Source organism: Mycosarcoma maydis, chromosome 10 (assembly GCF_000328475.2).
Source record: "Mycosarcoma maydis chromosome 10, whole genome shotgun sequence".
Lineage (NCBI taxonomy): Eukaryota > Fungi > Basidiomycota > Ustilaginomycetes > Ustilaginales > Mycosarcoma > Mycosarcoma maydis.
The window spans coordinates 239,309-261,270 of record NC_026487.1 but is presented as its reverse complement, the minus strand read 5'-3'; the positions used below and the strand labels follow the sequence as shown (position 1 = coordinate 261,270).

Sequence of the window (21,962 nt, the reverse complement as noted above, 5' to 3'; positions counted from 1 at the left end):
TCACCGCATATAGTGCACCACGATACCCTCGATTCAACATAGAGTTTCCAGTCACCCACCACATTTGTACCTTATCTCATCGGACCCCTGCACGCAATCTTGCTCCACCTTCCAACATAAAAACATTTTCTCTCTTCACTGCATCTTTAGTCTCTCACCTGTCACCCTCTTCTGGCTGTACTCTCCGTATCGCTACCTCAACGTAGCACTTTGTTACTACCCTGTGACTGCCATGGCTAATTTGATCGCCCCGTCGCAGACCGCACCAATCTTAAGCAACACATTTTGGTTTCAATACGGGTCATCATACAGCAGTCGGTTTCTGGTAAAAACTTGAGCTGGTTGAGCAGCGAGAATCAGGGGTCGAGGCCGATCGGGTACGGTGTTGAACGTCGGAGAGGAGAGGCCGAGGAGGACGGGATTGGATCGAGGCGTTCGAGGGGCTATCGAGACTTGAGCCCCCCTTTTTTTTGTTCTTTTTGTTTTGTTTTGTTCTGTTTTGTTTTTGTTTTTGCTTTGTGTCGCGTCTTTGGTTAGGGGAATCACGAGAACAAGGGCCGCAGCTAACAGTCACGAGTGGGGCGAGCCTTTCATGTTTGGCCGTCTTGACTGGTGTCATGGTCGAACATGAACAAGCTCAACCGACACCGTCGCAACCAACAGCACCACGCTTCATCTCCTTTGGCTCACCCAACATACCCCTACCCTTCTCGACGTCGCCTCCCAATTTCTGGATCCTGTCCTCCTTCTCCTTGAGCAACTCTGCCACCTCCCTCTCCAACATCCTTCTTTGAGCGCCCGCCCTTTTACCTGCGGCAGTGACGTTTTGCAGCAGTTCCACGTTGGAGATTCGGTGGTTGGCAGATTTGGCGTCGACTGCATTGCCGAGCTCAGTAGCATCGGCGGTGGTGAAGTCGTCGAAGCTTTCCTCCAACACCTTGAGTACGACACTGAGGTTGTTTGGCAGATACTGGAGGATGGGGCTTCCGCCTGTGGCGATGTCGTAAGAGGTACGTTGGATGATGTAGCTCTTGGTGAACATCCAGTGTCGGTTTCTGAACTCACGGATCTGGTCGACGAGTAGCACATACAGCGCTTTGGACCTGGCACTGCTCGACATGGCGAACGCACGGACGCCTGCCAAGGTAGCCCTTGCTTCGAGCTGCTGCAAGAACTCGCGCTGGTTCTTGGGTCGGTACGAACGGAAATCGCGCAGTGTCTTGGTAAGATCGTTGTTGGGCATGTGTGCCGTGATTTCGAGCAAGTTGTCACCAGTAGGAACAATAGAGTCATTGGCACCGGATTCCCCCCTGTAGAATTGCGGTTCGTCGCTCACGCCCTCGTATACGACTCCTTGCGGGAACATGGCGTTCATCTTCTTCGGTCCCGTACCAAAGATAAAGCTCCTGTACTTGAGATAATCCTGAGGCAGAGATCGAGACCACATGGTCTCCATACTCTCGTTGATCTTGCGATACACCAACAGCAGTCGCTCAAACGCTTCTTCGAACGCCTTGACGTCGCGCTTGTTGCAAGCACGCAATGCGTCCTCGGTAGCAGAAACAAGCTTGCCCGTATACGAAACCATCTCAACATGCACCAAGATGAATCCTCGCTCGGAACCAGAGGCGTCTTCGAACGATCGAATGAGCTCCATGTTGTCGAAGCTATACTTTCCGGCGTTTCCCTGGAAGTGAGGGTCTTTGCAAAGGTAGTTAACCAGTGCGTATGACGAAGCGTACTCCATGTAAGGGAAGTGTCCGAGTTTGTCGGCGAGCTTTTTGAGCGGCACAGCGAGTTGACGCGGAAGCACTGATCGGCCCTGGGTGTAAAAGCCAGTTTCGCGGAACGCGCGGTCAACTGGTTCGAGCAGGTACGCCGAGGTGGCGAAGCAGTAATCGCGGAACAGAGCTGCGAGCAGGTGAGAATCACCCGCCTCGATGGCAGCGTCGACGGCTTTGGCCTCGACACCGTCCGGCTTGAGCTCGTCCAGGACGGCGTCTCCAAACTCGCCGTTACCAAGAAGACCGGTGGCTCGGTGTCCAGATGCATCAGCAGGCTGGTGGATGGTCATCCGATCAAGCAAGGACGACAGACCAGAAAACGCAGGTGGCATGTCGACAAGCGGATCTTGTCGTGGCAGAAATCCGCGCTCGCGAGAAATAACAAACGGAGGAAGCTTAGCGATCGCATCCTTGTCTCCGGCCAGAACCGAAGGATGCTCCTCAAGCAGGTAAGGCTCGACATCGAGGTTGCCAGACTTGGACGCAACAGCAGCTGCGTCGGATACCTGGGCGAAAGTGCGACGCGCCAGACTGGCTCGTGTGGTGAGAACGGCCGAACGCAGGGCTCGGTTTCGAACGGCGAGCAGCATGTTGAGACGATACTTCAGTCGATTTGGATGCAGTCTGTTGTCGATGGTAAAAGAGAGGTATCAGGACGAGTAAAGTTGCGGAGGGAAGCGAAACGCCTCTCACGATAACGTATTCCTTTTAAAGCAGGAGGAATGAGCAACACAGGCGGACATCGAGTAGCTTACACCGGTGTCAAGCGCTATCAGGCACATAAGGGGAGCAAGGCTTCAGACAGTCGTGAGTCGTGAGTTGCTGAAAAAGCGTATCTTCCAATTCGCTCGGCAGCGTGCATCCATACAACATGCATTTGACGAGCCAGCGTGGTGCGCATCCATGCCAACCAACGTCGCAGCATCAACGGGCGATAGTAAGATAGAGCGGACAGGCTTTGTCACGCGCCACGTACAGCTCGCAAGAAGCGTAGACCATGCGTGATTGAAAAAGGCCCAGGAAAAGGCCCGATATATACCATACGGCGAAAGGCCCAGCCTATCACAGCTCATCGCGATATCAGCGATACAGCGCCCAACCGCGTCTCTCTGCCGACCCCACACACCAACGGATGAGCGATGAGCGATTTTCGTTCTTTGACAGCTCGCTAGCTTGACGCGTGAGCACGAAAAACGCCCGGCTTTTGGCCCGTTGGACTGACACTGTGTGCACATTCCGGCCAGATAGCCGTGCGAGTTGCCGCGATTATCCCAGCATTCGCACAGTGATAGTCACAGTGGAAAGTCTGTCTGGCTGCTGATACGTTTGGGTTTCTTCTCGACGCAAGACACGAGGCGAAATGAAAGGCAACGACACGCCGACAACCTTTCAGGTCACGCAGCCCTCTCCGTCCTTGATTGCCCTGCAGTCGAGAGAGGTGAATTGGTATTCGTGATTGTGTTTGTCGAACGGCAATCAGAACACTCGAGATTGACGGCCAGAAAACACGTTCTCTCAGCTGCTTCTACACTCACGACCATCACAGATCGACGCCATGAGACAGTCCACACCCTATGTATTGACAAGAAGGAAGACGGCGTACGATAAATACGAGCATCAAAACGTCTCGCGATCTTCGGCCGGTCTCGGAGTGGAAGCGCTCGAATCGCGACGTGTGTCAGCCATGAAATGCTGCGACGCGTCGTATACGTCTGTACTCGATCTTGCATCTATCGATGAATCTGGGCTTTTGGTTGTGTCGTCTGCTTCAGCGCGCCTCGGTAAAGTTGCGATAGGTGCTAGCAGCGGCGGACCCTCACTACTTCGGTCCGCTGCGGCTGCCACGCTGACTTTGTCGCTGCTAGTGGCACCATCGCTCGTCATGGTCGAGCCATACATGCTCCTTGTCCCCGTTGCTTCGAGCGGTGGTGGAGACTTGACACTGATTTTCCCAGCCCGGTTCGTCGTCAGCGACAAGGGGCACTCGCTTCGTATCATGTAGCCAGTCGGGGGCGTATCGATTCTACCCGGCACGAGACTTGGCTGCGGCGACGCGCTGCGGAATAGCGACATAGCAGCAGCGTCTTGCATTCTAACTTTATCGGCAGAAGCACCGACATTTCCTGGACTCGGTGTACGTCGAATGGCAGGTCCAAGATTGGGCGAAAGCGACCGTTTGATATCGGTGCCCGAAGCGCTGTCCGGCAACATGCCATTGGCAGTGGGCGGTAGCATTGTTGGTGGTGACTGCGCCAGAGATCGTGGCTGAGGTGAGAGTGTGTATTCGTGCGAGATGATCGGAGCAGCCGCCATGCTTCTACTTGCAGGGGCACGAGGCGACTGATTGAGTACTTCGCTGTACAAATCGATTGACGCGCGACCCTGAGTCGACTGATACGCCGGACTGGCGACCCGCTGTACGGGTGGGGATGAGAATGCGCCACGATTGCTAGGGAAGAGATCCTGCCCTGGCTGTGCAAACGTTTTCTCCGGATCCCAATCAGCGTACAGCTCTGGTGTCTGATCAGCGCCAGTTTCGGCGAATGAAGTGTGCATGGGCGTTGCTGTGCTAGTTCTGTGTGCTCCACTGTGAGATCCGTTGCGACTTAGGAAGGAGGGAAAAGGCCGAGATCGCAAGGACCTGTCGGATGCGCTTGACTCGTCCGCCTGAGGCGACGCTACATGCGCAGACGCTGCATTTCGGGGCGCAGCATGCATCACAGCGGCTACAGGAACACGTCGAATCTTCTTGCGACTCTCGTAACGGACACGGCCGAGCGTCTCGAGCGCTTCTTTGACACTGTGCGAGTAGGCGTAATCTGAGGCGGTGGAACCCTCGGTGTTCTGAACGGCGAGCGAACAGCCTCGTTCTATGAGCAGCTGCACCAGCGAGAGGTGACCCCAGGCGGATGCAAAGTGGAGCGCAGTATTGCCGGCACGATCCTGCAGGTCTAGGTCAGCACCAAGATCCAGAAGCTGGCGTGCTACGTCGTCAAAGCCGCGAATGCAGGCTAGGTGAAGCGCTGTTCGGCAATCGTGCAGCGTCTCGGCATCGATGAGATCTGCCAGAGTAGATGCGACATGGCTGGTTGTGTATGTCGAGTAGGCGTAGATGATATCGGATCGGTCATAGAGCGTTGCTAAGTGCAGTATGGTATGGCCGTCCGCGTCGAGGCTGGGCGCATTGTACTCGTGACCCATTTCGATGAGCCATCGAACCAGTTCGACATCGGCGTTGCTTCTGATAGCAATCATCAGGCTCGGGTCAGCGTTGACAGTATGGTAGTCGAGTGGCTCGTCATAGATGGCGAGTGTGTATTTGCGATGGTGGTGACTCTTTGTGAGGCCGATGCGCTCGGGAAGAGGGTCGACGTTGCGAATGTCGAAAGGACGCGCCGACGAAGGTCGCTGTGCCTGTACTGCGCGCAGGGCGGCTTTGGGCGGACGTGGCCCGCTCTGTCCGATGGATTGGACATGCACATCGTAATTTGCTGGATCAGACAAGAACTGCAACTCGAACGCTCTAGCAGCAATACGCTGAGCGGAGGCGAGATCGACTTGTTGTATTGCGCGTCGAAATCGTTGGCTCAAGGTGGTATGAGGTGGCGCTGATGGGCCTGCTACAGCCGATGGCATGCTGTGCGGCAGATTTACTGCTTTTCTGGATCGAGCTGGCATTGAAAGGCATGGTTGCTTGGCTGTACGCAGCAGCGGTATCGGAGCGGCAGACTGATGCGCGGGTGGTACCATCTTTCTGCGACATTCAGTAGTGCAGCAGACAGGTGATGCTTGATGCGAATCAGATGTTCAATCTTGTGGATGGTTGCATTCGAGACGGTACCGATGTGCTGTGCGCCTTGGATGGCTGCGAGCGGGTCATGCTCGCCAGTCGAGCTTGTGGTTCGGTCGACAGACGCCACACAGGTGGTTGGTGCTAGCCAAGAGCGGGTGCCTCGACAGTGCCGATGGGATCTGAAGGCAAGGCTTACTGCAAAGTGAACTAGCGAACGCCCACAGCTGTCAGTCGTGAGTCCTGCGTCGTGGGTGCTTTCCACGTCTATTCTGCTATTCGGCTGTTGTACGCCGCTGCTGCACAGACAGAGCATCGACCGAGCAAATCGTGAATATAGTTCAGGGTCCAGGCTTTTCAGGCCCTCAACTCCCCGAATCGGGAGTCTTCCGTTTCGTCCATCGATCGAAAAGAACACAATCTGAATGTCCCGATCCAAACTTGATCGATTCGCCCGAACAGCAAACCGTGAAATCAAAGCTGGACGATGTGATCGGACTGTCTTTTGGAATCACAGAATAATATTTACGATTTTCGACAAATTTATTTAAATAATTGCATCTTGTCTTGAGCCGCTACTGGCTCGTGCGCGTTGTAGTTTCAAACATGAATACTGATGATGTAACTTACATGATCCCGTAGCAAGTGGGACGGGAAGTCTCGTGCCAAACTTGAATCCTGCGAATGCTGTACACGGGCTAGATACTTTGGTCGAATGATGTCGGATTGGGCAAGAGGAAAGCAAGCCGAGCCGTTCAGAGGACCAGACGCCACCTTGAGCCAGTGATTATTGCGACAAGGTGTAGTCTTTGAGTCGTGGTGGCTGCCAGTGTGGCAACGTGTCTCATTCTCTGCTCGACATTCACGATTCACGCTTTGGGAGGCACAGAGCAGGATGGAAACGGACGGTAGCCCATGCCCGTTTGTTGACTTTGACTAACTTACAATAGATCCCATCGTCAGAGACAAGCCCCGAAGAGCAAGCTAAATAAGGGGGTGTGCATTCGTGTTTAAGCTTGATGCAGGCTGCGTTCACATTTTTAGGGCGAGAGTGGCTGTGTTGAATTACTTACAGTGCGAGTTGGGAGTGGGAGTTTGGGAGTGCGTGGCGCAATCACGAATCCTCTGCAAGTGCGCACGGCCTCTGATGTTGTGCCTCTCCGAGATCTTCTTCCGCCTTCTGTGCGCTGCGCTGAACAGCTGTCATTCATCCGCTGCAAAAATTCTTCTGCGACTTCTTCTGTCTGTGGAGTTTCGCCGTTGGCAGGATCGTCCTGCCGCATGGACCAGCTCGGACAAGACTATATATATATTCTGCTTTCAGACTTGACATTCTCTTGCACACATCAGACACTTTCCTCCCGTCATCACATTCGAAAACAGCGTAAGTGTTTTTCTTGAAATCACCGTTGCGCCATCGGTCTCATGGCGCCCTCTTCACCTCGCTAGGACTCGTCGGAGTTCCATCCGTTCACCTCGACTACGTCGACCGTGCAATCGAAGCCAACGCCTGATTTCTTGCCGATCTCGCGCTCGTGGCAGGGCGAGGCACGGTGTTGGTGGACTATTTATGTCTAGTTTTTCTTTCCGCTTCTTCCATTGTTGTTGCCTTGCTATACCTGCTCACTCACACACAGTATCTTTGTCTGTCTCTGCCGTTCTCGTTACTTTTGCTTTCTCACGATGCACGCCACTTTTGCACGCCGATTCACTTCGTCTGCTAGAATCATGTCCAACGTTTTCTTCGACATCACCAAGAACGGCAGCCCTCTGGGTCGCATCACGTTCAAGCTCTACGATGACGTCGTTCCCAAGACTGCCAAGAACTTCCGTGAGCTGTGCACTGGCGCGCACGGTTTCGGTTACGAGGGATCGTCGTTCCACCGTGTCATCCCGGACTTCATGCTGCAGGGTGGTGACTTCACCGCCGGTAACGGTACCGGAGGCAAGTCGATCTACGGCGCCAAGTTCGAAGACGAGAACTTCAAGCTCTCGCACACCAAGCCCGGTCTTCTTTCCATGGCCAACGCCGGCCCCAACACCAACGGCTCGCAGTTCTTCATCACCACCGTCGTCACCTCGTGGCTCGACGGCAAGCACGTCGTCTTCGGCGAGGTCGTCGAAGGTCTCGACATCGTCAAGGCTATCGAGAACGAGGGCACCAAGTCCGGCAAGACCAAGTCCAAGATCACCATCGCCAAGTCCGGTGTTCTTTAAACGCTTTTTCGCTTGATCATTATACGCCTTCTCATTTCCTCCTCAGATTGCCTAAAAAAGTGCAATCAATGAGATGCGTTGTAAACTGTTTCCGCTTTCTGTGTGCACTGATAACTTGCAGATGAGTTCGAGCTGCATCAGCGTGTTGGTGCGGGTACGCTGATGGCTGCCACGCACGACGAACAGCGATCAGCTCCCTCTGAGAAAACGACGGCCTATACAAGCCACGGCTGTCTTCGTTTTGGCTCTTGTGTCATAACTCAGAACGAAAGCACAAAGTGTATCAAACAGGCTTTCCATGAGATTGCAATGCGTAAGAGTGAATCAAGACGACTGCTTACCAAGCCTTGGAATGCGACTCGAACCCAAGTGCAGCTGCCGCTTGCTGCGCATCGACCTTGGAAGGATGGACGTCGGCGTCCTTCTCATCCGCCTCGACACCGATCCAGGATGAGCTCATATTTGAGCTCTCGGCGTCGCTTCGATTGCCCTGTCTGTGGCTATCCGGTCGGGTCAGAAACCGATCGCCGCTGGATGAGGATGTAGGTGAATCGCTCGAGAGACTTACGACGCTGGCGTCGTACGAATCTCTATGTTGAGTCGGTGTGGACTCTGGATGCGTCGCTGCGGCGGCAATGAGGGGTTCGTCGTTGCTTGCCAAAGGCGTCAAAGGCTTATCCGGGCTGACCGGTGTGAAGCTCAAGCCACCCGACAGTCCCCTTCTCCGGTTTGATCCTCTGAATTGCACGGGACTATCACGTCCGCTTTCGGTGCCGCTCTCGTCGACATCTGTATCGGCCAAGCCCAGTGCTCCATCGACACCAACTCTGGGTGCACGACCGAAGTAACCGCCATCCTCGGTAGCATCTCCATCTCCAGCATCACTCTGCGTCGGAGAGGTAGGTGCAAGCGCGCCCGCTGCATCCTTACTGAGCGTGCTGAGTCTCGCTTCTTGGCCTCCACTGGCGACCCACGCTGCCTCTTGCTCGGCAGAAGCGATGCTCAGACTGCGTGCACGCTGTCGGAGCAGCGTTTCGGCATCGTATGTGCCGGGGGAGAGCAGCGGGGCTTTGACGATGCTAGGAATGTTGCTGCGATCCGTGGGTCGATGTCGGTCGTTCTGGTAGACGCGTGGTTTACGTCGAGAGTTGGATCGGCCAACGGGAATCTTGACGTCGGCGTTGGATTGTCGTTGAATGCGAACTCTTCTTCGATGCAAGCCTGGCATGAGAACGGCAAATGTAACAACTTGTCAGCTCCAGAATAAAGCTGTGCTATCTGAATCTGTATGTGGACATACCAAGCGTTCGGAACACGGCGTATCCGGCAAAGTCGAGCACGCCGATCAGAAAGATAGGAAGCAGGATGAGGAGCGAGATGAGACGACAAGTTTGCGAGAAGATCGTGACCCAGTAAGGCATCGGAGGATCGATGATCATCTTCCATGCAGATACAGGTTGAGGTTCTGGACTGCGGAACAAAGCTGATTCGAGCAGATGCGTTAGGGTTTCGATCGGCTTGTTGTGCGTCCAAGATCGTGCGGATTCTTGGAAGAAGCTCATCGTGCCGGTTGCACCGACCCGAGCGGATCGATCTAATGCGCCTGTCTTGGGGATGTAGTGCGCAAACCGGAACCGGATGCGCAAAGATCGGGCCAGCAAGAGGCTATGGAAACGGGCTTTCAGTCGATCACTTGTCCAACAGAAAGCGAGATGGCTCTTGCAAGTTGCAGACGCGAGCAGGCAGATTTCGGAGTGTACCAAGATTGCTTCCGATACGAATCACGAATATGATGGTAGAATGTATGCTCTTGCTTGTCGAGATGGATAGAGTTGTGCAGAAGCGACTTGCACGCGCCTGCTCGCTCTTGTAGGACAGCCGAGAGAGTCACGAGTAGTTGAGTGTTTGTAAGTGTACAAGAGTCACAGTGTGGAGCAACTCCAGGCTCGCGGAGTTTCTGTGCGTTTGTGGTTGAGCTTGTGAAATCACGAATGTCCGCTTTTTGAAACTGACAACTTGCACCTGCATGAGCCAGCGGCAGCAGCAAGAGCAGCAGCAGCAGCAAAGAACAGCTTTTCAGCTGGGCTCGTGCACCGAAATTCGCGATTCGCGATTGTGTCGGAGAGCTTGAATGTTAAGGCGGCAACTGCTAGTACCTTGTTCAAATTTACACGTACGAATCACGAATATTGTGAATAACTCGAGAATCGTGAATCGTGAATCGTGAATCGTGAATCGTGAATCGTGAATCGTGAATCTTGAAACCACTCACGACGAAATTACAGTTAGTTATTCAGATTTTCTTTGCAAACGGGTCCTGCAAGAAGAAAAAAAGTTGGAATTTCCTCCTGACACAAAAGGAAAGAAAAAACAGGCGAAATCTTGCCGCCTGAACGACGCTTTGCGCTGCTGCAACTCGTTCTGCTCACGACGCTGGATGTGATGGTTGGTGTCGAGCTGAATATCGCTTGCTACCTACCTCTCCCCACCATCTCTGCAGGTGCATCCTAACCAGTTCAACAAACATGTCGGCGGAACAAGCCAAGCAGGAAGAACAGGCTCAGGCCGCTTCCACCTCGGCCGCAACCGAGACTTCCACGTCCACCACCATGACCGTCGACGAGGCCAAGGAAGAGGCGCTCCGCCAGGTGGAGTTCTACTTTCACGACTCGAACCTGCCGTTCGACAAGTTCCTCTTCACCCTGACACGAAAGGACCCAGAAGGATGGGTTCCCATTGCCACCATCGCCTCATTTAAGCGCATGAGAGCGATTAAGGACCTGCTCGGCATCGAAGGTATCGCCCAAGTGCTGCGTGGATCCAAGGAGTTGCTCGATGTGAGCGAGGATGGCGCCAATGTTCGTCGCAGGAAAGAGCTGGTTCCCGTCAAGGATGCTTTTGACCGTTCCATCTACGCCAAGGGATTCGGAGACGAGACCGAGACTCTGCAGAAGGAGCTGGAAGCGTTCTTCAACACTTTCGGCAAAGTCAACAGCGTCCGAATGCGAAGGGACATGGAGTCATCTGCCAAGCCCAAGCCATTCAAGGGCTCTGTATTTGTCGAGTTCGCCGAGATGGACGACCGAAACAAGTTTTTGGCCCAGGCAGCAGCCGTCGAGCCGGAACAGGACGGTGGTAAAGGCGTCCACTTCCAAGACACCCAGTTGGTCGTCATGAGCAAGGACGCATACGTCAAGATGAAGATGGAGGAGAAGGGTATCGACCCTAGCAGCAACAGGATCAACCGTGGAAGCGAACAGACCCACAAGAAGTTCAACGCTTTCAAAGAGATGAACAAGCAGCAGCGAGATGGTTCGTCTCGTGCCAAGAAGGATGACCAAGAAAAGCCCAAGCGTTCGGACCCGTTGGAGTTCGAGTACAACGGTAAGCCGCTCACCACTCGTCCCGATGGCACTGTCGATCCAGATGCGGTCGAGTTCCCTGCCAATTCGGTGCTCAAATTCACCGGTGCGGGTCAAGGCGGCAACTGGAAGGATCTTAAAGATACGCTGGTCACTGTGCACCCTACCTCTTTCGTTGAGTTCCCCACAGGCGCCGTCGAAGGCGCTGTCGGCTTCAAGGAATCACTTTCGGACGACAAGTTGGCTGAAATCAAGAGTAAGAACATCACTGTCGGCGGCAACGTTGTTGAGTTCGTCCGCGTCGACGAAGAGACTGCCAAGAACTTCTACATCGAACGAGCCAACTTCCGCGCATCGTTCATGCTCGATCGACGAGAGCAGGATGCGCAGCGCGGTGGCTCGCGCGGAAACGGCAGCTACAGCCGCGGTGGCCGTGGCGGAGGACGTGGTGGTCGCGGTGCAAAGTTCGGTCGTGGTGGTGGACGCGGAGGTTTCGGCAGGGCTGGCGGCGACAAGAGGAAGAGAGACAACGACTCGGCCGCCGCTGGTCGCGACGACGATGCTCCACCTACCATCGGAAAGAAGGCCAAGACGGACGAGTAAACTCACAACATTCACCAAAACAGCGCAGATCGTAATAGCACCGATCCCCGCCCCAACTTGTACATATCGGCAACAGCAGCAGCAGCATCTCCACATCTTTTGCTTTATCGACATTGTATTCTGCATCACACAGCTCTCTCCGTTTGTCCGATCTGTGCTTGGTTCTATTGCCAGAAATGACACGAAGCCATAAAAAGGAGCGCAATTCTGCGAAACAAGCAAATTGCACCTTGCACCTAATAAATCACAAAGCTTGGTGCTTGATTCAATTGGTTGGAGCACTAAACAGAGACTGTTTATGTTGTTTGCTATGCTTCTTGATGGCTCTGTCCGCTATCAAGTTGCGCCAGACGGGGATGGCGATCCAGGCAATCAGCGCAACCGCTCTGTCCAGCACTCCACGGTTGGTTGGACTTGCACCGAGAGCGGCGGATCGAAAGAGTTCCGTGTTGAAATCTGTCGTAATGAAAAAGTGTCCTCGCTCCACCCCTGAAAACAGAAGCAGTCGCCAGTGTCAGTTTGCAACTGCCAACATTAAAGCTTGTTCGAGAAGTCGTACTCCGATCAGAGCAAACAGCAGACACGTACCCTTGATAAGACCCTTTGCGCACTGGGCCGGTGTCAAACCATCATCTTGTCCTTCGATTTCGAGTGTAATTTTGGGCTTGGTCTTGTTCTCCTCTTCCAGCCCAGGCGAGAGGATCGTCCCGGGAAAGTAGGCGTGGACAGAGATGCCATAGAGGATCAGCTCGGATCGCAGCGACTCGGCGAGTCCTGGACGACGCAGCGTTGACAAGTGTGGTTTGCAGGTCAGTTCTTCTCATGTCGGATTTCATTTTTTAATCGAGTGTCCTTGGACGTACCTCTGATAGCATGCTTCATCGGCGCATATTGCGAGTACCCGACCAGTCCAATAAGTCCCAGTGTTGAGCTTACAAGCACAATCTTGCCATCGGCGAGATTGGTCCGTGCCATTGCATTTGCTGACGCCTGCGTGCGGCGGAGAGCAACCAAAGGTTGCACGTAGAGGATGAGAAGCACGAACGTCAGCGGTTCACTGCTGGGAAGAGTCGTGGAGGAGCAAGACTTACATGTGCAGTAGCGAGGCACGTCCAATAGTCGGTCTTGATCCCCTTCTCGAAGTCGCTTTCGGTCTGTTCAATGAAGAATCCGGGTTTGGCACCGCCAGCGCAGCAGAACACGGTGTCTGGGACAACTCGACATGATTCTATCGCGCGCTTTGCGCCTTCAAACGTGGACACGTCTGCAGCGATGTAATCGATGTTTTGGCTATTGGACTTGGCGGCTGCCTGTGCACGGACGACGCCGAGCAGAAGGCAGGTGCGTCGAATTGGCATGTTGAACAAAACAGAGAGTCAGAGCAAGTAGCAACCGTATCTTGATCAGTGTCCTATCTCACAACGACAAGAGCACTCACAGCTGCAACAAGGTTCGGTGGTGGAAGCAACAAGCTTGTGCACAACTCACCTTGACTTTCTCCACCGATTCTCGAAGCTTGGACTCGGTTCGACTGCAGATGGTGACGTGCGCACCTTTGGAAGCGAGCAATTCGGCCACTGCAAGACCAAGACCCTGCGAGCCGCCCGTGATGAACACGTGCTTCCCTTGCGCCTTCCACTTTTTGCTACGCAACGCACCCATGATGGATGAAAGGACGATCGACAAGACGACAGCAGCGAGCGCGGTCTTTAAAGCGGAGCTCGACAGTAAATCGGAAGCATATCCTGCTGCCATCGCGTGTTCGAGTATATAGGTACGTATCACGCAACAGGTACGCTCACAGCAAAGCAAGGTTCGTACGCCGAGGAGGTAGACTCTAGCTTGAGCGTCCACTTGATGGATTCAGAAAAAGGTGAGAAGAGAGAGCAAAAGTAGGAGCGAGGCACGAGGCACGAGGCGTGAGGTGTCGGTCTCGAAATGGCAAAAGTCACGAGTCACGAGTGTAACTTTTCCACAAAGCACGAGTCACAGCGCTTCACGCTTTACGCCAGCCGCATTCGACTTTCGCCCTAACATGCTCAGAACTCGTGCAAGGTGCGTGGGAGCGCGATTCACGATTCGTCGGCTTGGTGCTCGAGCCAGGAACAACTAACAACTAACTCGATCTGTCAGAGATCTTCTCGAACATCCTTTCTCAGTGACCTACCACCAAGTCATCGCACCTGTCGGAAATCAGCAAGGCAGCGCATTCGAAAGCGCTAGCGGCTCATTCAAGGCGCGAGGAGACGGCGTGCTCGCTCGACAGACAGCCATGAATTCGTACGCCTCTACCAGCAGCCTCAATGGCCAAGAAAAGCTATACGTGGACGGAGAAGAAACACGAGAATCGCCTGCTTTTCCTTCACTCACCCCTTTATCGCATGACTTGACGCTTCTTTCACCTATCCACACGCCCACTTTCTCTGTTGATGACTTTCTCGTCTCTAGAACGAAAGCTTCTGACCTCAACTTTATCCTGAGCGATCTGCGCAGCTATAGTGAGAAGCTCAAGGACGAGCTGTATTCGATCATCAACGAGGATTACAAGGACTTCGTCTCTCTCGGTAGTAGCCTCAAGTCCGAAGCGCACCGGATAGCTCGATTAGGATGGAATACAAGGCCAACCTATTCGGACATACATGATCACGCTCCAACGCACGGACTAATGGCACCCGTGCGTGACACGCTGCTTGCTTCTCGTAGTATGCTCAAGAGCGTCCAGGACGATATAGAGGACTGCATCAAACGTAAAGAAGATGCGACGAGTCACAAGGCGAAATTGGAGCTCATGCTGCAGCTTCATGATTCGATTGTGAGGCTCGAAGACCTGCTCCTGATCCATAATGACGCGCGCGGATCGACAAGGCGAAGGTCGTCTCATGCGGCTAGGAGGCCGTCATTGCTCAGCGTAACTTCGATCGGAAAGCGTCGGGACAGTGTAGCCTCGGTGGCGTCTGGCTCGGATCAGGAGGTGTCCGACTATGCCATGTCTTCCGAGTACGAGGAAGATACGGAAAGTGGGGATGAGTCGTCAGACGAGCTTGGAGCCAACGAAGCGCACCATCATGGACAACACAGACGCTCCCAGAGAAGGATTCTACACCGACTCTCGTCCGACGCACATGTACACCAAACGCGATCAGCTCTACATACAAGAGGCTCGGACGATCATCCTGGCTCGCGCACACAGACGCGCTCCGACACCTTGATAGGCGGCGGTGCTGCATCCTCTTCGTCTTCTCTGCTCGGCCTACCACAACGCATCGCTCGCACGTCGGCTGAATACTCTCGGCTTCGCTTCCTCCACCGCCGCATCAATGAGGAGAAGCTGACGCACTTCACAGACGCTCTTCAAGACCGTCTCGACAAGATTCGCTCTGTACTCCGTAACGACGTGCGAACGCTTGTCGCGCACCTCGTCTCGCCAACTTCGCTCTTGGTGCATGGCCAGAGTAAGCCGAAAACGGCGTCTTGGCCAGAGCTGCGCAAGTCGCATGCTTCTCCGACCGCACGCAGAACGAGCTTTTTGCAGAACATGAATGCTAGAAGTCAAGCACTGACGATTCACGAGCAGGCGACCAACGAGTTGGATGCTTGGACACAGGTTGCCGAGCCAGCCGAGCAGGGCGGTGATGTGGAAGCGGCGTATTGGAGCGCGAGGTTCGAGGAGCAGCGCTCTTGGTTGGAGATGGCCTTGTCGACGTTGAATACGCTTACGCTTGTTCGCGAGGCCGATGGCGCGGATGCGACAGTGAAGCGGTCGAACGAGGCCGAGGAAGCGGTGCGCGATCTGTTGGTTGACAAGTGGGCAGATAAGAACATGACACTTGACAAGGAGTCGCAACGCACCGACGTCAGCATCCAGAACTCCCTCGAGACACTGCCACGTGCAGTGCAAACTCAGTTCGAAGAACACCACAACCATGTCGGATCGCTGCTCGTTTCGTCTTCGTCGCCCAACCGCTTGGTGGAGCTGTACAACTCTGTGCTCGCATTTGTCGCTATCGACGCTTGGCAGGTATGCGATGCATCGCGCGAGATCTCTGATCAAACGCATCCGATTAGCGTCGAAGCTGTGGACTCGACACAAGATAACCACGAGCTGGCGTGCGATATATTCACCAACGTAGTCTGGGACACGCTCTCCACTCGGCTGCTCGACTCGATGGGCAGCACAATCTTCTTCGTTGGCCACACCGATACGTTCTACTCGAACTTTACACTCACCAACACCTTGCTGGAGCGCTTGCTCTCGCTAGCACCTACCGACAAAGCGCGCTTGCGCGTCCAGCAGCATGCGAATTGGACCGCATTCAAACGAAGGTGGCAGTTGCCCGTGTATTTTCAGATGCGATTCCGCCAGGTTGTTACGGAGCTCGAGGCGGAATTGGCGGACGGACGCGTGGGGGGAGACCAAGGATGTATGCGCGCAACGCACGCGACTGTGCAAGCGATTCGCACGGTGTGGTCTGCGGGCGTGCATATTCACGAGTTGTCAGCGCGCGAGTGGAGGGTGACGCTTCAGATTCTTAGTCGATACAAGACGTGGGTGGAGGAGGAGGCGCCTGTTGAGATGCGTGCTAAGAAGCTGGATGGGATGCGCACGAGTGAGGCACGGACGAGTAGCGAGCTGCGTGCGAGTGCGAGTGCGGATGTGTCTCGGGTGTCTACGCCGCAACCGGTGGATGGAGTACAGGAGCGCGACGATCAGCAGCTGTTGGTTGGAGTGGCGCTTGTTCGGGATGGCTTGTTTCTCAAACAGAGCATCGAGGTGATGTTGGATGAAACGATCCTGCCCTGCATTGCGGCGCATGGCGTCGACCAGATGGATCGCGGATGGTCTACATTGCGGAGTGATCTGCTGGCGGTGCTTGACGAATCACTCGACTTTATCCCTGCGCTCATCTCGTCGATTGGTCGTCTACTGCACAACGTCATGTTACCACGCGTCGTTTCGCCACTTCGAATGCTTCGTTCCTTCTCAACACCTGCCTATCGCACCGAAACCAGTGCCAGTGCCAATCCTGGTCCCTCGATCCAAGTCATCCACCAAATGATGCAGCCGCTCCAGACATTTGTCTCATCCAACCACCTCGCCAACCACATCAAGCGCGAATGGTCGCTCCCCATCCTCGCCGATGCGTTCAAACGCTACATTTCGACAATCGAAACCATCAACAAAAACCAACACTCGCTCATCCGCCTGAAAAACTCCCATCCTCCACCCGCCTTGTTAGCCGGCCTCTTCCAAGCTCCTCCCAAACAAAGCACCGCTCCTGGTCTGGCAGAACTCGAAAAATCCTTCACAGAATCAAACAGACATGCCCTTGCTACCTGGTCTTCCTTGATCCATCACCTGCAGCTCGACATCGATCTGGACTCCTGGTCCGATTGGTTGACCCTCAAGAACTTTTTGCTTTCAAGCCCGGAGCAAATGTAGAGCCGCGCCTGCTTCGATCTTACCTTGCTCATAAAAACCCCATTCTGGCCGTACTCACCAATGCAAGCAATGCAATCAAACTGCGGCACTCAGGGGGACAATGCGATGAAATTAAGTCGAGAACAGGCCTCGGATAGAGAGGGATGCCACGTTGTGCGGTCGATTGAATGAGCGAGATGGAGAGTCGGTGTTGGGAGCAAGCCCACAAGTGCGGGGAAAGATGCAAGTTGGCGCGCGAAGGGTGAGTCGAGACAGGGCAAGCGTGCGGGTGGACCGGGCCTAAGGGAAAAAAATATTCCTTGAGGATAGAGAGCGATTCCGAGACCTTTCGTGTGTGTGAGGTTGTTCGGATAGAGCGCTCGGCTGGTAAGAGGTCATACTGGGAAAGCGAATGAGGTGAAATACGAGAGAGGCAAGGCGAATCGACAGGCATCGATTGACGCGCGTCAAGAATCCCAGTGGTCCTCCTCTGGCTCTCGATCACCTTCCACCTCAGCCATAGTGTGGAAGAGCTCGACGGCAAACGCGTTCATGATGCCTGGCGTGACCATCTCGGCTTCTTCTAAACATGCACGCAAGTTGGCCAACGTGCGCACAGCGTCTCGTCGAGATGCCACTGCCAAGTTAAGCTGCTCAATGACGGGCAGGAAGACGGTATCAAGGGCAGTGAGACGTGCAGCCTGCTGCTGCTGCTGCTGCTGCTGCTGCTGTTGTTGTGCTTGTTGTGGTTGTGCTTGTTTTTGTGGTTGCTGCTGCTGCTGCTGCTGCTGATTCTGATGCGTTGGATCGGGGGAACCCTTGTGACGGTCCTCAGCTCCGCGCGCGACTGGGCTGGATGGCGTACCGCCCTGTTGACGGAGGTGAAGCTCTTCCATCCTCCTTCGCTCTTCCTCCACGCGGTCAGGATACGCACCGCGATGATTGTCCGCATAGTAGGGGTCGGATGCTGGTCCATGGCCGTTAGGAGAGGCGTGGTGGTGCGAGTTGGAATTGCCAGAGATGGCCTTATCGTACGCATCGGCTGCAGAAAAGCTTGGCTGGCGCAGGATCGCATCGCTAGTTGCACCATTGGGGATGCCTGGTCGCGACGGCGCTGCTGCGAGACGCACGGTGCCACCTACAGATCCCGACCCAGATCCTGCCGAACCGGAGGAGCCGAATCTGCGGTCAAGTTGCTGCTGCTGCTGCTGTTGTTGTTGTTGTTGTTGTTGTTGTTGTTGTGGCTGTTGCTGTTGGTACCACTTCTGTTGTTGCTGCTGTTGTTGATGTTGTAGTTGATGCTCTTGCTCTTGTTGCAACCGTGGTGATGACACCGCATGGCGTGGGGAGTGTGGAAGTTGAGCGTGTGAGGGTCGCTGTTCATAGGTGGGTGAACGAGACTGCGGCTGTGGCGATCGGGGTGGCTGTTGATGTGGTACCCGAGGCAATTCCTTGCTCTGATATCTACCAGAAAGCGCATCTTCGTCTCCGTTGATAGCGGCGGCGGCGGCAGCAGCAGTCATTGCACTTGCGGGCATGCGCATGGCCACTGTTCCACGTCCACCACGACGCATGGTGTTGCGAACCGTGCCGAAATCCCACATGTCGTCGCCATCCTCCTGGAAGTCGTCGTCTGCTTCCTCGCTCTCCTCGGATTCGTGACGATCGCCACCCTCGGCCCTCCAGCGCTCGAGCCTCTCGATGAGTTCGGTGAGGTAGGTGGTCCTCTTGGCTTTGCGGATGAAAGGGTGTTTGAGAAGCTCTTTGGCCGACGGACGGTTGGCCGGGTCACGTTGGAGGCAGAGGTTGACAAACTCTTTAAAAGGTCTAGAAAAGGGACCTTCGAGTTGAGGCGGGGGGTTCTTGGGAATGAGGAAGAGGACCTTCATCGGATGAAGGTCAGCGTAGGGCGGCTCGCCCATGGCAAGCTCGATGGCGGTGATGCCCAAACTCCAAATGTCGGCCTTGAAATCGTACCCGCTCTGTTTGATCACCTCGGGGCTCATCCAGTAAGGCGTGCCGACAAAAGTGTTTTTCTTGGTCATGGTGGCTGTGAGTTGACCAGAGACACCGAAATCGGCGAGTTTGACGTCACCTGTGGCGGACAGAAGGATGTTGGCAGCCTTGATGTCGCGGTGCAGCTTGCCTTCACCGTGCAGGTACTCGAGACCCTTGAGCAGCTCGCGCACTACGATGGCAATGTAGTCTTCGCGGAATCTGCCGGGTTTCATCTGTGTGGGATGGGAAGGAGAGGAGAAAGAAGATGAAACGAAAAGGTCGGGTTAGCCGAGGTGGCGACTTTGAGACGACGCCGTTGGGGTAAGTAGGGCAGTCAGAGGACAGTGGATGGGGGGGGTACTCACCAGGTCGGAGCAACTACCTCCGGAGCAGTACTCCATCACGATCCACAGGTTGGTGCCCTTGAGCCAAGAGCCATGGTACCTGTTGAAGAGGCGCAAAACAAAAGAAAGGATAGGTGAGCAAACGGAGCGAGTTGGAGGTAGGCGCGCGCGATGGATTGCAATGGTGCTGCACTGCACGGGGAAAACATACTTGGTGACATGAGCGCTGTCGAGTTGGCTCAAGATGGCGATTTCTTGCTGGATGTCGTCGATCTCGTCCTCGGCATTCTCGAGGTCGATGATCTTGATTGCGACGGGTTGCCTGGATCGTTTGTCGAAGCCTTTGTACACTTCACCAAACGAGCCTTTTCCGACACGATCCTGCTTGACGTAGTAGTCCTCGGGATCGGCGCCGTGCGGGGGTTGCATCATGCTATTTGCGGACACAGATGCTGCTGTGTGGCGAGAGGGATGTGTGTGTGGGGGGGTATGCGATGAGCGTGGGTGATGTGAAAATGCCAACAAGCCGAGCTGGACTTCGAGACGTATGCTCCGCCGTATGCTGTGCTGAGCTGAGCTTGAGACCGAGCGAAGAGCTGTCAGGATGGAATGCGATCCGGGTATCGTTGTGAACCTGGCTTGGAAGCGGCCGATGGATGGAGATCGAGCAGCTTTGTGGATGCAGGGGGGATGGCAGCTGAGTGCAGTAGAATGCGTAGGGTATCAAGAGGTAGACGGATGCGATAAAGTCCGAAACACAAAGCGAATGCCGAGGGTGAGGGGGTTGGTGATGGCGATGGCTTGAGAGTCGAAGATATTGATCAAGGCAGGAGGGAGAAGTTGCAAGCGGCGATGATGCTCTCACCAGGAAGCAGAGGAGCGGGCGCGGATGGGCGCAAGGTGATGCGGATGGTGATGAGGATGGAGATGGATGGATATGTCGATGTCGATGGCGGTGGCTATGGTGATACCGACCAAGCTTGAGCTTTGGCGAGCGATGAAAGACGAGAGGCGGCGGAGAATGGACACACAGGGGCTACGCTAAAGGTGGGCGCTGAAACTCACGGGCGGCTGTCAATTCGTGATTCGTGATTGTTGGAGAATCTCAACATCACGCATCAGCCTGCGACCCTGAGAGAGTGAAAAAACAAACAATCAGCCAGCCCGCGAGCCAGCGAGCCAGCTAGTCAGTGAGCCAGCTAGTCAGTGAGCCGTGTTGGTCTAATTTCGAGTTGCACACACACTTGGCAATCTCAACTTGCTGCCACTCACACGGGTGAACGTGGAGCACTGACAGAGTGTGAGTTTCGTGATTCATGATTTTCTACAAACACACGCGCACACACACGCGCATTATTACTACACGATCCACGATCCACGATCCGTAATCCACACTACTCACGACTCTGACAGCTAAAGCTCAGTCGGATCCACTCCGCACTTTGTCGCGCCTCTGCGCCTTTACCATCGTGAATCACGAATGTGAATTTGGCGGGCTTCTAGGCGTCACAGAAGGCGCTTGCGTGTCTCACACCCTTGACTGATTTGTCCGGGTTCGTGGCTGGTCCTTGAGCACAAAGACAGCTAGCTAACCAGGGCGCTGCCTCGACCAAGCATCTTTCGTGCTTGTGTAGCATACAGTTGGCCCGATGCGCGATTCTGGTGCTCATCGGCTCCACCGTATGTGCGCTCTGAATCTACTGCTACGTTATCTCCGATCGAGTGTGAGTCGTGAGTGTTTCTTGGTAAAGTGCGAGTCAAAGTCCCAACATGGAAAGCCCCCTCATGCGTGCTGCGTGCATGCTGCTTCTTTGTTGACTAACAGAGGCACAATGTCGTCACGCTTCTGTCGTTCCAGATGAATAAAGAATATTGCACGCTGCCCACGCTTCTTCGCCACTGTCGTCGTGGCTCCAGCTCGTGACCAGGTTACAACTAACTTAGATTCGTGATTGCAACTAACCAGTAGAGTTAGTTGGCTTGTTGTGAGCAAACAACATGACTTTGAAATTCGCCCGTGTGCCAGACCGCCAGCCGCCCCAGACACAACGGAGCCAAGTCGTGAGTTGCCGGTGCTAAATGCTCTCAGCCAACCTGTCTGTTTGCGAGTGTGCACTCCCATCGCTGCTGAAGAATGCGTCGAGAGTCAATCGGCATATCGGGAGCGGGCGGACACCGATCTGGTAGGTTCCGTGTTGAGGTTCTCCAGGTATTATTCGTGATTATTCGTGATTATTCGTGATTTTCGTGATTATTCGTGATAAATAAATTGCGAGGTGAGCTTGCAGACTTCTTCTAACTTTAGCTTAGGTGAGTCTCATGTCTCGAGGGTGGCTGTCGTGCTTTGCTGCTGCTTTTCTTCTCATCCAATCGTGAATTTGGGGGGGGCCGGCCTAAACGGCTTCTGTTGCTTGACCCGACCGACCCACACACCCCCACAGCCTT

The 21,962-nt window shown here is 54.5% G+C and overlaps 8 protein-coding genes across 9 annotated transcripts; 3 read left to right on the top strand and 5 right to left on the bottom strand.

Moving 5' to 3' along the window:
• Positions 1–637: 637 nt before the first annotated feature.
• UMAG_03728 (uncharacterized protein) lies at positions 638–2,374 on the bottom strand (the record flags this gene model as incomplete). Its single annotated transcript, XM_011391887.1, has 1 exon — positions 638–2,374. One exon carries the CDS (start codon positions 2,372–2,374, stop codon positions 638–640), a length of 1,737 nt encoding a protein of 578 aa, XP_011390189.1.
• A 1,027-nt stretch (positions 2,375–3,401) lies between these two features.
• On the bottom strand, positions 3,402–5,534 carry UMAG_10499 (uncharacterized protein; the record flags this gene model as incomplete). The annotated part of the gene is made up of 1 exon (XM_011392020.1): positions 3,402–5,534. The coding sequence occupies one exon, from the start codon at positions 5,532–5,534 to the stop codon at positions 3,402–3,404; it is 2,133 nt and encodes a 710-aa protein (XP_011390322.1).
• Positions 5,535–7,257: 1,723 nt separating this feature from the next.
• Positions 7,258–7,791, top strand: UMAG_03726 (the record flags this gene model as incomplete). Of its 2 annotated transcripts, none has more annotated exons than XM_011391885.1 (1): positions 7,258–7,791. In XM_011391885.1, the coding sequence occupies one exon, from the start codon at positions 7,258–7,260 to the stop codon at positions 7,789–7,791; it is 534 nt and encodes a 177-aa protein (XP_011390187.1). The 2 variants fall into 2 exon arrangements, with proteins under 2 accessions (XP_011390187.1, XP_011390188.1); XM_011391886.1 differs by having other exon boundaries at positions 7,303–7,791.
• A 337-nt stretch (positions 7,792–8,128) lies between these two features.
• On the bottom strand, positions 8,129–9,353 carry UMAG_10498 (uncharacterized protein; the record flags this gene model as incomplete). The annotated part of the gene is made up of 2 exons (XM_011392019.1): positions 8,129–9,012; positions 9,092–9,353. The coding sequence occupies 2 exons, from the start codon at positions 9,351–9,353 to the stop codon at positions 8,129–8,131; spliced, it is 1,146 nt and encodes a 381-aa protein (XP_011390321.1).
• Positions 9,354–10,400: 1,047 nt separating this feature from the next.
• Positions 10,401–11,756, top strand: UMAG_03724 (uncharacterized protein; the record flags this gene model as incomplete). The annotated part of the gene is made up of 1 exon (XM_011391884.1): positions 10,401–11,756. One exon carries the CDS (start codon positions 10,401–10,403, stop codon positions 11,754–11,756), a length of 1,356 nt encoding a protein of 451 aa, XP_011390186.1.
• Positions 11,757–12,021: 265 nt separating this feature from the next.
• On the bottom strand, positions 12,022–13,418 carry UMAG_10497 (uncharacterized protein; the record flags this gene model as incomplete). Its single annotated transcript, XM_011392018.1, has 5 exons — positions 12,022–12,245; positions 12,345–12,530; positions 12,620–12,746; positions 12,848–13,066; positions 13,245–13,418. The coding sequence occupies 5 exons, from the start codon at positions 13,416–13,418 to the stop codon at positions 12,022–12,024; spliced, it is 930 nt and encodes a 309-aa protein (XP_011390320.1).
• Positions 13,419–14,028: 610 nt separating this feature from the next.
• Positions 14,029–17,196, top strand: UMAG_03722 (uncharacterized protein; the record flags this gene model as incomplete). Its single annotated transcript, XM_011391883.1, has 1 exon — positions 14,029–17,196. The coding sequence occupies one exon, from the start codon at positions 14,029–14,031 to the stop codon at positions 17,194–17,196; it is 3,168 nt and encodes a 1,055-aa protein (XP_011390185.1).
• A 446-nt stretch (positions 17,197–17,642) lies between these two features.
• UMAG_10496 (uncharacterized protein) lies at positions 17,643–19,946 on the bottom strand (the record flags this gene model as incomplete). The annotated part of the gene is made up of 3 exons (XM_011392017.1): positions 17,643–19,406; positions 19,539–19,617; positions 19,729–19,946. The coding sequence occupies 3 exons, from the start codon at positions 19,944–19,946 to the stop codon at positions 17,643–17,645; spliced, it is 2,061 nt and encodes a 686-aa protein (XP_011390319.1).
• Positions 19,947–21,962: the final 2,016 nt, after the last annotated feature.